The sequence below is a fragment of the Tachyglossus aculeatus genome, chromosome 2 (assembly GCF_015852505.1).
Source record: "Tachyglossus aculeatus isolate mTacAcu1 chromosome 2, mTacAcu1.pri, whole genome shotgun sequence".
Classification (NCBI taxonomy): domain Eukaryota; kingdom Metazoa; phylum Chordata; class Mammalia; order Monotremata; family Tachyglossidae; genus Tachyglossus; species Tachyglossus aculeatus.
The window spans coordinates 134950131-134965239 of record NC_052067.1 but is presented as its reverse complement, the minus strand read 5'-3'; the positions used below and the strand labels follow the sequence as shown (position 1 = coordinate 134965239).

General features: G+C 45.3%; 2 protein-coding genes across 2 annotated transcripts; both read left to right on the top strand.

Annotated features, from left to right (window-relative positions):
* Positions 1-158: 158 nt before the first annotated feature.
* Positions 159-2258, top strand: LOC119942792 (olfactory receptor 688-like). The gene is made up of 2 exons (XM_038763748.1): positions 159-1073; positions 2133-2258. The coding sequence occupies exons 1-2, from the start codon at positions 159-161 to the stop codon at positions 2256-2258; spliced, it is 1041 nt and encodes a 346-aa protein (XP_038619676.1).
* A 6424-nt stretch (positions 2259-8682) lies between these two features.
* On the top strand, positions 8683-9642 carry LOC119942783 (olfactory receptor 688-like). The gene has a single exon (XM_038763736.1). The coding sequence runs from the start codon at positions 8683-8685 to the stop codon at positions 9640-9642; it is 960 nt and encodes a 319-aa protein (XP_038619664.1).
* Positions 9643-15109: the final 5467 nt, after the last annotated feature.

The window sequence follows — 15109 nt, the reverse complement described above, 5'->3', positions numbered from 1 at the left end:
CAAGGCATCCAGATAGTCAGAGAGGCATCAAAATAGTTGTTTTTTTTTTCCCCAGAGATCTCAATGGGGACCCTGGTGCAAAGGAATTAGGAGGGTTGGGTAATACAAAGACAGTTTCTTAAGATACATCCTGAGATAGGCCTGTGTATCCCAAAAGGATGTTTGTGTCCATCGGGGCCACCAATGGCTCTAGCCCCCAGGTCACTCAGTTCATTCTAATGGGTTTCCCGAGCATTCATAGCTGGCAGCACTGGCTCTCCCTGCCCCTGGCCCTGCTCTACTTCTCGGCCCTCTTGGCCAATGCGATGATCCTGCTCACCATCTGGCAAGAAACAGTTCTACGCCAGCCGATGTTCTATTTCCTGGCTGTTCTGGCCCTAGTGGACATGGGTCTGAGCACCACCATCATGCCCAGGATCCTGGCCATTCTCTGGTTCAATGCCCGCACCATCAGCCTCCCAGAATGCTTCTTCCAGATTTATGCTATTCACACCTTCATGGGGCTGGAGTCTGGCATCTTCCTGTGCATGGCAACTGACAGGTATGTGGCCATCTGTCACCCCCTCCGCTACCCCTCTGTCATCACAGAAGGCTTTGTTCTCAAGGCCACCCTGTTCATGGTGTTCAGAAATGGTCTCCTATTTGTCCCGGTGCCTGTCTTGGCCTCAGAGCATCTTTACTGTTCCAGGTACGAGATTGACCACTGTCTGTGCTCCAACCTGGCTGTCACCAGCCTGGCGTGTGATGACAGGAAGGCCAACAGCGTTTTCCAGTTGATCATGGCTTGGCTCTTGGTCGGCAGTGACGTGTGTCTCATCATTGTCTCCTACGCCCTGATCCTGAGGGCGGTACTCAAGTTACACTCAGCCGAAGCCGCCTCTAAAGCCTTGAGCACCTGCAGCTCCCACATCATCCTCATCCTCTTCTTCTACACAGCACTTGTCGTCTTGCCCATTACCCACACTGCAAAACAGAAGGTGCCCTTCATCCCTGTCCTCCTTAATGTACTGCACTGTGTCATCCCCCCGGCTCTTAACCCCGTAGTGTATGCCCTGAGGACCCAGGATATCAAAGTGGGGATCCTGAAGCTGATCGGGATGGCCGGTGAGAGAAAGTGACCCAGGGCTACCATGGCAGCAAAAGGCTTTCTTACTCAATCACCCAATGTCAGTGCAAGTTCAAGGAGAGCACAAGCTGGTTCCCGGCTGCTCTTGAAGGGGAAGTCAGGTGGATAGCTTTGCAGTGGTGGCCCAGTTCCCAGCTGGCACCAGGATATGTTGAACAGACCTCCTGATGGTCAAGATCTAATCCCTTCCAACCCTAACTTGCTGTCCTGAGCTGAGATTCAATGCAGCGATTTCCATCAGGTCAAGGCTCCAGGCAGCTTCCCAGTCCAGAAAGTCATTTATATTTTTACCTTCTTCAGGGATGAAGTCATGGTAAGTTTTTTCCATTAATGTGTCATAGCTTAGAAAAAACTGGCTTTAGTCTCTTCTTTTTTCCCTTTCATTCTATATTGCCACAAACATGCCCTAGAATGATTTAGTTTCTTTGTGTGCTCCTTGATAGCAGAGAACACATTTACCAACTCTATTGTATTGCAGTCTCCCAAGCACAGTACAGTGCTCTACACATCCTACACACTCAGCAAATATCATCAATTCATTGATTAGTTGATTGGGAACTTTTCGAGAGGAGAGTAAGGTAGCATGGCAGCCCCATACAAATGTTGATGATCATTACATTTTTCTGAATATCCATGTGGCTATCCGCATCAGGCCAGGAAGTATGGAAGAAATTCCTATCTTTCCTAAAGCCTGGGCAGATTTGTCTTTTGGATGGGGCCGGATATAGGAGGGAGCCCACAACAATCTGCCTTGTAAGTGACTGTTTTGTGATCCCCGTGAACAACAACAAGGAAAGAGACTTTGCAGAGGCACTGGATGAGGCTTTTTACTCGAGGCATGAGATAGCAGGGCCTGGGGGGGGGCAGATCATGGAGGGAAGTGAGCTTTTCTCTCCCTGTTCTAACCCGGTAACGGGCGCCTGGGACCACTCAGTGACTGCCAGTTAAAGCCCCAGCTGTGATGTCTAAGGCAGAGGAAAAGGTGGTTTGCTTTGAAATTGCCAAGGGGGGCATGTCGAAAGTGGGGCAGCTGGAAAAGCAGCAGGGGGACACCAGAGCAGAATCATACAGACAGAGGTATGCTGAAATGCAGATAGAAACAACATTGAAGAAACAGGAGACCAGTACTTGAAAGCAGCAGAAGGCCACAGCACTTGGAAGCAGAAAGAAGAAGCATTGACAGAATGGGCTCCTTTGATCACAGACTGGTATTGGACCTTTGGGTGGTGGAGTGAGTGAGTGTGTGTATTTGCCACTTCCTTGTACATTGGTAAAACTAAGTAAAAAACTTTTCACAATAATCTTGGTGATCAGCAGTGTGGTTTGACTTCTACATGTCACTGAGGCTCCCCTGGTCCAGGAAGGTCTGGTTGGCACAAGCCCGGGGCTTGCGACCCTATCTTCCCTGATGCTTGGGTGGATTTGTCTTTGAGCATCTGGATCCCTAATCCAATCTATGCGAGAGGGTGGCAGGGTCCAGAATTGAATGGCCAGCTGTGGGCAGACATGCCTCGATCTCACCTGTCCTGCTGCCAACCCCTAGACCACATCCTGCCTCTGGTCTGGAACTTCCTCCCCCCTCTAATATGACAGATAACCACTCTTCCCTGGTTCAAAGCCTTATTGAAAGCACATCTCCTCCAAAAGGCCTTTCCCAACTAAAACCCACTTTTCCTTATCTCCCACTCCCTTCTGCATTGCCCTGACTTACTCCCTTTGCTCTCCCCGCTACCTCCTCTGCCCCAAAGCACTTATGTACATAGTTGTAATTTTTTATCCCTTTGCTCTTCCCTCCTCCCAGCCCCCAAACGTTTATGTTTTATTATTATCAAGTGCTGTCGAGTTGTTTCCGATTCATAGCAACTATAAGGATATGTTTTCTCCAGAATGTCCTATCTTCTGCTATAATCCGTAACCTTCCTAACAGTTATTCCATTATCGTTATTATGGTATCTAGCCATCTAGTTGCTGGTCTGCCTCTTCCACGTTTTCCCTGGACTTTTCCTAACATTTGTGTCTTGTCCAGAGAATTAGTCCTCCTGATTATGTATCTAAAATATACTAATCTAAGTAAAATCATTTGGCCTTCTAAAGACCACTTTGGCTTAATTTACTCCAAAATTCATTTGTTTGTTTTTTGGGCAGTCCATGGTATTTGCAATAGCCTTCTCCAAAACCACATTTCAAAAGAACCTATGTTCTTTCTATCCTGTTTTTTCACTGTCCAGCTTTTGATCCATACATTGTCACTGGATACACCATAGAATTGACAATTTGTATTTTTGTGGCACTTATGTACATAACTAATTTTTATTAATTTGTATTGATGTCTGTCTCCCCCACTCTAGACTGTGAGCTCATTATTGGCAAGGAATGTCACAGTTTATTGTTGTATCTTACTTTTCCAAGCACTTAGTACAGTGCTCTGCACACAGTAAGCGCTCAATATATATGATTGAATAATTGAATCTCCCTCTTGTTTCCGAGACTCCTTTACTTAACCTACTTTGAACATTTGCTGAGAAGAATGGACTCAACTTGGACTCAGAGTATTACTCCAACTAGGAGAAAAAATGTCAATCTGGACATTATATTTGATGGATAGAGAGATCTCCGGTCAGGGATGCTCTCTGCCAGCACACTGGTCAGACCCCTGGTCCAGTCAAGAGTTGGTCTAACTCTGAAAGGTAATTTGAGTAGGTTTCAGGGTGCAACTGGTTAGTAAGCTAGCACAAGAGCAAACTCTGGGTTTCAAGCTGGGAACCAGCTCATTACTTTTATTCAAGAATGTAGTAGTACTTAGTACAAATGACACAACCTGCAGAAATGCCAAACAGTGAAAGTACACATGCATGGAGGAGCCAAAGATCCCTGCTTATAATCCACAGTGATCTTCTAGACTGTGAGCCTGTTGTTGGGTAGGGACCATCTCTATATGTCGTCAACTTGTACTCCCCAAGCGCTTAGTACAGTGCTCTGCACACAGTAAGTGCTCAATAAATATGATTGAATGAATGAATTACAAAGGATATAGGCTACAGTGTTCAGCACACAGTGACCACTTGATAAATATGATTGATCAATTGATGCAGAGCAGGCGCATAACAAGAACAGACAGCCATCTCAGCTCTTCAGACAGGTTGTGCTGAGTCCTGGATGTTGAATTCTTGATATGTTTTTTAATGCTATTTGTTAAGCACTTATGATGTGACAAGCTAATCAGGTTGGACATAATCCATGTCCCACGAGAGGCTCATGGTCTTCATCTCCATTTTACAGATGAGGTAACCGAGGCACAGAAAAGTTAATTGACATGCCCAAAGTCACATAGCAAAATCCCCATTATCTGGGGTCTTGAGTGATGATTACATCCCTAGTACAGTTGGCCGATAGAGGTGACAGTATGACCTAGTTGACAGAACATGGTCCTGGAAGTCAGAAGGACCTGGATTCTAATTTCAGCTCCACCATTTGTCTGCTGTGTTAGCTAGGGCAAATCACTTAACTTCTCAGTGCCTCAGTTACCTCATCCGTAAAATGGGGATTAAGATTGTGAGCCCCACGCGGGACATGGACTGTGACCAACTTGATTACCTTAGCCCGCTGGGTGTTGGGTAGGGACCGTATCTATATGTTGCCAACTTGTACTTCCCAAGCGCTTAGTATAGTGCTCTACACACAGTAAGCACTCGATAAATGCGATTGAATGAATGAATGAATGAACAAAGGTATGGCATAACAAATACTATAAAAGATTGGTCAAGGGAGGTAATGGTAGATCACACCTAGTACCTCATGCTGGGGACTCATTAACAGTCTCTGTGCTGGTTGTTATACTGAGGATTTGGCAGGTTGGTGGGCAGCTTCAGGGTTGTCAGCTGTGTGATAGGGGCAAACAACTTCTCTGTGCCTCAGTTACCTCATCTGTAAAATGGAGATTAAGACAATGAACCCCACGTGGGACAGCCCTGATCACCTTATATCCTCCCCAGCACTTAGAACAGTGCTTTGCACATAGTAAGCGCTTAACAAATTATATTATTATTATTATTATTATTATTATTATTATTAGGGTCAGATAGTTCAAAAAATGTTTTTCTGTTTTGGCCATTGTGGAAATCAACTTTTAACCAACATAAGTCTATTTTGTTTTCAGTCTCCATGTGTCCCTAAGACATGCTTCAATCACGTCCTTTCCCTGTAGTCAATTTCAGCCACACCCTGCCATCCCTTTAGGAAAGAGCCATATTTAAATTAATTCTGTTGGTGTAAAGAAATACCATGCCCAACACGGACTATAAAGAGCTACCTCTCCCACCTCTCGGTGGTGAGGTTGAGTCAGCTTTTAGGGCAACAGACTATGTCTGTTCTCACCCTTACAGATATGTATTAAATATTGCAATATACAAAATGATAATAATTATGGTAATCGTTAAACGCTTGCTATGTGCCAAGGATTGCTCTGAGTGCTGGGGCAGATACAAGGTATTCGGGTTGTCCCACGTGGGTCTCACAGTCTTAATCACCATTTTACAGCTAAGGTAACTGAGGCACAGAGAAATTAAGTGTCTTGCCCAAGGTCACACAGCAGACAAGTGGCGGGGCAGGGATTAGAACCCACGACCTGTGACTCCCAAGCCCGTGCTCTTTCTACTAATCCACGCTGCTTTTCATAACCCTTGTGCTGTGTTGCTGTGATTTTATTTTTCGGGGGGGCGGGGGGGGCTTGACACCATGATGTTGCTCTCTGGAACTGGGAAATTTGGAGATATTTAGCAGTTTCAGCAATAATGAGCCACAATGTTCTTGTCAACCCTCACTATTCTGGAGCAGCCATTTCATTTCTTATGTCCACAACACCTATATTTTCTTGAAATGTGTTTCAGAAGGGTTTTTTTTTTCTAATATTAGATGGGTCAGTGCTAGTTCAGCTAGCCCAGCCTGGAGAAATATCTGGTTCGGTACTACTGATCTTGCTTAACACCCCTGGAATTCTTCTTGGCTTTGTCTTGTGGAGACCCTCAGATCCCATAAAAGGTAAGCTACCACCCTTGTCTCCCATGGGGCTCCCAGTCTGCATAGGTGGGAAAACAGGTATTGAGAATCCATTTTATAGATAAGGAGCCTGAGGCACAGAGCCCTCCTTTCTCAGTTCCTTCTGCCTTACCTGACTTCCTCCCTTTGTTCACCTCCCTTCACAGCCCCACAGCACCTATATACATATGTGTAATTTATTTATTTATATTAATGTTTGTCACCACCTCCAGACTGTGAGCTCATTGTGGGCAGGGAATGTATCTGTTTATTGTTATATTGTAGTCCCCCAAGTGTTTAGTACAGTTCTTTGCACACAGTAGGAGCTCAGTAAATATGATTGAATGAATGAATGAATGAACAGTGAAATTAACTGACCTTCCCAAAGACATGCAGCAGACAAGTGTCAGACCAGGGATAAGAACAAAAATCCTCTGATTTCCAGTCTCATGTCTTTCCAATAGACCATCCTGCTTCTCCAGATCCACCTGCACCTGGTAACAAATTTCACTTTCTCCCCAACGGGTACAACAAGAACTGTTGTTTTGGGGTATTTTATGGCATTTGTTAAGCGCTTAGTATGTGCCAGGCACTGTTCTAAGCACTGGGGTACATAAAAGGTAATTAGGTTGGAGACAGTCCATGTCTCACATGGGGCTCACAGTCATAATCTCCATTTTACAGGTGAAGCAACTGAGGCACAGAGAAGGAACATGACTTGCCCAAGGCCAAACAGCAGACAAGTGGTGGAGCCAGGACTAGAGACCTCGGTCCTGCTGATTCCCAGGCCCGTGCTCCAAAAACTGTTTTTTTTTACAGTTTTTGACAGGGAAGAGACACACTTGGGCCCCACCTGGTTCCCACCACCACACTCCTCAGGACATCCCCACTCTGGGTACTGGAGATTTAGGGAAAAGATAGGAACCTGAGACCCAGGAACCTTCCCACCTGTTATCTTTCCAGATCCCAATCATCTGTAATCCCTTGCTCCCTTCCCACTTCTAGCCATTTCAAACTGTACAGTGTAAACAGGGTGAATGAAGAATTGGTGTCCACTACATCCCCTACACTAAGAAAAGGGGACACATATTCAATGCTCGAGGGCCAGATTTCAAAAGTGATGCCATCTGGGGCCCTCTCCCTTGTGTGAGGGGCTCTGCTGGCCCAGAATGTCTCTGAGGACCAGTTGCTATGCTGGGGATCCCTGCAGCCTGAAGGCCCAGCCCACCCTAGCCCCGCAGGGGGAGGCTCTTCCCAAGTGGCTCTTCCCTGTCCCTTCTCGCTACAAATACCCAGAGCACCACGACCTCAGCCCTGATGGAGCCTGAGGAATGAGCAAGGGTCCCCTGCAGTCCCTGTCAGAGAAGAGAAGACCGGGCCTCTCTGCAGATCACGGGTTAGTACCCCAGACCAGGTGGGATCAGTTTAGAGAGGACTGATCCAGAGAAGAAGAATCAGATTGCTTCTCAAAGTGCAGGAGTTAGCAGGGTTAACTTGGAGGGAGGTTCACAGTGAACCAAAAGGATCCAGACACACACAGTTTATAGGTCAAGGCCCGAGTGCCTTTCCCAAGATTCCTCCACTGCCCCCAAAACTAGTATTTTTATTTTGAAAAAAGCCCTGATTTTTCAGCAATAGATTCTCTAGGGGAGGGGAGAATGCACCTCATCCTGCCTTCCACTATCCCAGAAGAAAGGACAACAGCACCTGTAGCATAAGATCTCCACAAAACCCCAGGAGGACTGGTGACTGGTCTGGCAGCCACTGTGACTGTGGGTGAGGCTTGGACTCTGAGCCACATGGAACCTGAAATATTGTTCCTTTAGCCACAGAAACTTGCCAATTATTGTGTTTGTTACATTCCTTTGGCTTAATGTTTTACCCTCTTTTGGTGTTTATTGTTTTATCACTCCTAATATGTTTGTCTCCCAGCTCTTCTCCCCCTTTTGTATTCTCAGATTGTTAACCTGTCCAAGGGGCAAGGATGGACCATCATTCCCACCTCTGTATACTTTGCCAGGGCTTAGTAAGTATTTAATAAGTGTTATCATTACTACTCTTACATGGGTAAAACAATTTGTTTTTTGTCCATTCAAATTTGCACCAAAGGTTTCCCTTCTGTTTTTTTTCCAGATCACTTCTGCGACCTCTGGGGTCAGCCACTAAACTCTGTTCAGCTATCAGGCACTGAAAATATTTCTGTGCACCATTTTGCCGGTAATGGAGCATAGCCTGATACTCCACTGTTGCCTCTTGGTTTCTTCTTCTTCCCCTACTTAGTTTCCCACTCATCCCAAATTCAGGAAGACCTGTACTATCCCAGTAGTGAAGCCTTCCAGGTTAAATCTCCCATATCCACAAGACAAGTAGATTGTCAGAGAGACCATCAAACCGTTTTTCATTTTGTTTTTTTTCCCAGAGATCTCAATGTGAATGCTGGTGCAAAGGAATTAGAAGGGTTGGGTAATACAAAGACAGTTTCTTCAGAGACAACCTGCGATTGGCCAGTGCATCCCAAAAGGATGCTTGTGACCATCAGGGCCATCAATGGCTCTAGCCCCCAAGTCACCGAGTTCATCCTAATGGGTTTCCCGGGTATTCACAGCTGGCAGCACTGGCTCTCCCTCCCACTGGTCCTTCTCTATCTCTCAGCCCTTTTGGCCAATGCCATGATACTGCTCACTATTTGGCAGGAAACGGTTCTGCACCAGTCGATGTTCTATTTCCTGGCTGTCCTGGCCCTGGTGGACATGGGTCTGAGCACCACCATCATGCCTAGGATCCTGGCCATGCTCTGGTTCAATGCCCGCACCATCAGCCTCCCAGAATGTTTCATTCAGATTTATGCTATTCACACCTTCATGGGGCTGGAGTCCGGCATCTTCCTGTGCATGGCAATTGACAGGTATGTGGCCATCTGTCACCCCCTCCGCTACCCCTCTGTCATCACGGAAGGATTTGTCCTCAAGGCCACCCTGTTCATGGTGCTCAGAATTGGTGTCCTAGCCATTCCAGTTCCTATCCTGGCTGCACGACGTAATTACTGCTCCAGAAAAGAAATTGACCACTGTCTATGCTCCAACCTTGCTGTCACCAGTCTGGCGTGTGATGACAGGAAGGCCAACAGCATTTTCCAGATGTCTGTAGCTTGGTTCTTGTTGGGCATCGATGTGGGTCTCATCATTGTCTCCTACGCCCTGATCCTGAGGGCAGTACTGAAGTTACACTCGGCCGAAGCCGCCTCCAAAGCCCTGAGCACCTGCAGCTCCCACATCATCCTCATCCTCTTCTTCTACACAGCAATCGTCGTCTTGCCCATTACCCACACTGCAAAGGAGAAGGTGCCCTTCATCCCTGTCCTCCTTAACGTACTGCACTGTGTCATCCCCCCGGCTCTTAACCCCATAGTGTATGCCCTGAGGACTCAGGAGATCAAAGTGGGGATCCTGAAGCTGATCAGGATGGCCTGTGAGAGAAAGTGACCCTGGCAGCAACAGACTTTCTTACTCAATCACCTAATGTCAGTGCAAGGTCCAGGAGAGCACAAGCTGGTTCCTGGCTGCTCTTGAAGGGGAAGTCAGGTGGATAGCTTTGAAGTCGTGGCCCAGTTCCCAGCTGGCACCAGGATATGTTGAGCAAACAGTCAAGATCTAATCCCTTCCAACTCTAACTTGCTGTCTCGAGCTGAGATTCAATGCAACAATTTCCATGAGTTCAAGGCTCCAGGCAGATTCCCCGTCCAGAAAGTCATATCCATTTTTACTTTCTTCAGGGCTGAAGTCACGGTAAGCTTTTTCCATTAATGTGTCATAGCTTAGAAAAAACTGGCTTTAGTTTCTTTTTTCCCTCTTGTTCTATATTGAAGCAGACATGCCCTAGAATGATTTAGTTCCTTTGTGTGCTCCTTGAGAGCAGAGAATGTTTTTACCATCTCTATTGTATTGCAGTCTCCCAAGCACAGTACAGTGCCCTACACAACCTACACACTTGGCAAATATCGTCGATTCTTTGATTAGTTGATTGGGAACTTTTAAGAGATAAGTAGCATGGCAGCCCATATGAAGTCGATGAACATTACAATATTCTGAATATCCATGTGCTTCCGCAACAGACCAGAAGTAGGAAGGAACTCCTATCTTTCCTAAGGCCTGGACAGATTTGTCTTTGAGCATTTTGGGTAGGGATTGTCTCTATTTGTTGCCGAATTGTTCTTTCCAGGCACTTAGTACAGTGCTGTGCACACAGTAAGCGCTCAGTAAATACAACTGAATGAATGAATGAATGAATGTGGATCAGGCCAGATATAGGAAAGAACTCCTATCCCCTCTAATGCTTGGGCAGATTTGTCTTTGAGCATACAGATCCCTAATCCAATCTATGGGAGAGGCTGGCAGGGTCCAGGATTGAATTGTCAGCTGTGGTCAGACTGGATTACTGATCTCCCTCCTGTTTTCGAGGCTCCTTTGCTCAACTCACTTTGAACATTTTCAGTGGACTTCAAGTCTTGAAAAGAATAGATTCAACTTAGACTCAGAATTAATTCAATTTGGAGAACAAATATCAATCGGGACATTATATTTGATGGATAGAGAGATCTCTGGTCAGGGATGCTCTCTGCCAGCCCACGCAGGCCCCTGGTCCAATCGAGAGTTAGTCTTATCCGTAGAGGACACCTGAGTAGGTTTCAGGGTGCCACTGGTTAGTGAGGGAGCACAAGGACCACTAGACAAACTCTGACCACTAGACAAACTCTGGGCTTCAAGCTGGGAACCAGCTCTTTATTTCTGTTCATGAGAACAGTTGTGCTTAGCACAAATGGTACAACCTGCAGAAATGTCAAACAGTGACAGCACACATGCACAGAGGAGATGATTGCTTATAACCCACAGTGATTACAAAGGATATAGACTACAGGTATGTGTCTACCAACTCATATGGATAAATTGTACTCCCCCAAGCACTTAGAACAGAGCTTTGCACACAGCGCTCAATAAATACGATCGATTGATCATCTGATGAAGAGCAGGCACATATTGAGGACAGACAGCCATCTCAGATCTCCAGACAGGCCATGCTGAGTCTTGGATCTCGAATCCTTGATTTTTTTTTAATGCTATTTGTTAAACACTTATGATGTGACAAGCTAATCAGGTTGGACACAATCCATGTCCCACGGACTGAGGGACAGAGGGACAGTCCCTAACTGAAGCATAGAGAAGTTGTGACATACCCAAAGTCACACAGCAAACTCTCCATCATCCCCAGATGATGGGGATCTTGGTGTCTTGATTGACGACTGCATTAAGAAGCAGCGTGGTTTAGTGGATAGAGCACAGGCCTGGGAGTCAGGAAGTCATGGGTTCTAATCCCTGCTCCGCCATTTGTCTGCTGTGTGATCTTGGGCAGGCCACTTAACTTCTCTGTGCCTCAGTTCCTTATCTGTAAAATGGAGATTAAGACTGAGCTCCAGGTGGGACAATCTTGAATCTACCCTAGTTCTTAGGACAGTGCCTGGAACATAGTAAGTGCTTAACAAATACCATAATTATTATTATCCCCGGTACAGCTGGCAGATACAGGTGGGCAGCATGACCTACTGGATAGGACATGGTCCTGGAAGTCAGAAGGACCTGAGTTCTAATTCCAGCTCCACTATTTGTCTGCCATTCTGGAGTGATGATTTCATTTCTTATTTCCACAGCATCTATACTTTCATGAACTATGTTTCAAGTGTTTTTTTTCTGATATTATATGGGTCTTGGCTAAGTTTAGCTGCCCCAGCCAGGAGAAATGTCTGGTTGGGTCCTGCCAACCTGTGCTTATCATTCCTGGGGCTCTGGTCTGTGCTTTGTGGAGACCTTCAGTTCCCATTGAGATTCCTGTCCCACTAAATATGACAGAAAATTCTAGCAACTTAGGTTGTCTTTTGGCAGCTCACATGGGTGTAGTGGATAGAGCACAGGCTTTGGAGTCAGAAGGTCATGGGGTTCTAATACCGACTTTACCACTTGTCAGCTGTGTGACCTCAGTGACCTCATCCGTAAAATGGGGATTGAGATTGAGCACCCCATGTGTAACAGGGACTGCGTCCAACCTGGTTTGTTTGTATCTATCCCAGCGTTTAGTACACTGCCTGGCACATAGTAAGTGCTTAACAAATACACTCTTCATTATTTTTATTATCAGTAATATCCATTCCTCTTGGGCATATTTGCATTGTAAGGGAGAGACCATTCAACACCACTAACTTCCCATTGAGCAGTCCTCTATGGATCTCTCATCTAAACCTTATAAATAATAATGCAAAGAAGAACATGAACAAGAAAAGTGGTATTTGTTAAGGCCTTACCATGTGCCAAGCACATTAATAACTTATAGAGGGGATACAAGATATGCTCTTTGTCTCACATGGGGCTCCTAGTCTACAGAGGAGGCAGAATCGGGTACTGAATCCCCATTTTACAGATGAGGAGCCTGAGGCACAGGGCCCTCCCTTCCTATTCTCCCACTTCTTTCTGCCTTGCCCTGACTTGTTCCCTTCGTTCATCTCTTTTCACAGCCTCCTGGCACTTCTGTATATATCTGTAATTTATTTATTTATTTATTTTAATGTTTGTCTTCCCCACTAGACTGTGGGTTTGAAATATATTGTATACCAATATACAGTATTAGCATATTGTTCTGTCCTAAGTGCTTAGTACAGTGCTTTGCACACAGTAAGCCCTCAATAAATACAATTGAATAAATGATGGAATGAACAGAGAAATTAACTGACCTTCCCAAAGTCACACAGCATGCAAAAGTTGGAGCAGGGTTAAGAACCAAAATCCTCTGATTTCTAGGCTTGTGCAGTTTCCAATTAGACCACCCTGCTTCTCCAGAACCACCTTCACCTGGTGACAAATTCCATGTTCTTCCTACAGGCTGGATCAAGAACAGTTTCCTTCTAGGTTTTGTCCTTTTTTTAATGGAATTTCTTAAGCACTTACTATGTGCCAGGCACTGTTCTAAAGCACCTGGCTAGATAACAGGTAATTAGGTTGGACACAGTCCATGTCCCATAAGGGGCTCACAGTCATAATTTCCATTTTACAGATTAGATAACTGAGGCACAGAGAAGTAAAGTGACTTGCACAAGGTCACACAGCAGACAAGTGGCAGAGACAGGACTAGAACCTAGGTCCTTCTGATTTCCAGGCCCATGCTCTATCAACTACACCACACTGCTCCTTATTTACAGTTCTGAACTGTAAACACAGCAATTTCTCCCTTAATTCTGGGGAGAGTTGAGGTGACTTTACAAGTGTATGTCATGAAGAAGAGGAAACCCAGCCAAAGAATAAGAATGACTGGGAAGCCGATGTGGGACAAGGGCAGTCTTGTATGCCCTGAGGACCCAGGAGATGAACATGGGTATCCTGAAGCTGATCAGGCTGACTGGTGAGAGAAAGTGACTCTGGGTCCACCCTGGCTGCAATAGACTTTCTTTCTCAACCATCCAATGTCAGCACAAGAAGGGGCACTAGTGGCATTCCAAGCATGGCTCTTAGCTGCTCTTTGAGGGTAAATCAGATGTATATCTTCACAGTGGTGATTCAGTTCCGGTTGGCACTGGGACACATTGAACAGACATCCAGATAGACAAGATCCAATCTCTTCCAACCCCAACTTTTCTTCCCAAATCGCCTCCTGGTGCTAAGATTCAGGGCTGTGAAACCCATAAGGTTAAGGCTCCGGAAGCCCTCCCAGCCCAAAGTCATCTCCAATTCTTCAGGGTTGAAATAGAAGTTAGGGTAAGTGATTCCATAATTGTACCATAGCTTTCTAGTCTCTTCAGAATTTCATTTCATTATATATTGAAGATGGCATGTCCTAGGACAATTCAGGTTCTTTGTGTGTTCCTTGAGGGTAGGCAATATTGTAGCAACTGTATTTTACTGTATTCTCCAAAGGGCTAAATAGAGTGCTTTGCACATCTTAATTCTCAGTAACTATCATTGACTAATTGATTGACTGAGATTTCTGAGGGAATAACAAACAGGAAGCTCCATGCTATGCTCTGGCTGAATGGCAAGAAGCGTAAATTGATGGTCATCACTTTGCTCTGTATTTTCACATGCTTCCATATGCTGCTCATTTAACTTCTCTAAGCCTCAGTTACTTCGCCTGTAAAATTGTGCTTAAGATTGTGAGCCCTATGTGGGACAGAGACTAGTCTACCTGATCAGCTTCTATCTACCCCTTTGTTTAGTAGAGTGCCTGACACATAGTAAGCCCTCAACAAATACCATAAAAAAGGTTGTAAGGAACTCATATTTTCCTATTTGAATTCATATTTGAGAAGCTGCTTGACCTAGTGGAAAAAGTACTGGCCTGGGAGTCAGAGGACCTGGATTCTAATCCCGGCTCTGCCACTTGTCTGCTGTGAGACCTTGGGAAAACTTATTTGTGCCTCAATTCCCTCATCTGCAAAATAGGTATTCAGTATCTCTTCTCCCTTCTAATTATACTGTGACCTCCATGTGGGACCTGATTATTTTGTATGTACCCCAGTACTTTGTACAGTCCTTGGCACACAGTAAGTGCTTAACAAGTAGCTTAACAAATTATTACTTTCTAAAATGATAATTGTGGTATTTGTTAACTGCTTACTATATGTCAAGCACTGTACTAAGTGCTGGGGTGGATACAAACAAATCAGGTTGGACCCAATCTACATGAGGCTCAGAGTCTTAATCCTTATTTTACAGATGAGGGAACTGAGGAATAGAAAAGTGAAGTAACTTGCCCAGTGTTACAGACCACCAGACCATGCTGCTTCTCTGTAATGACTGGGAAGATTTGGCATTGAACAATTGGATCCCTAATCCAATCTTAGGCTGTGGGAGAGGATGCAGGGGTCCAGGACTGAATATTCAGCTGTGGGCAAACTGGATTACCGATCTCCCT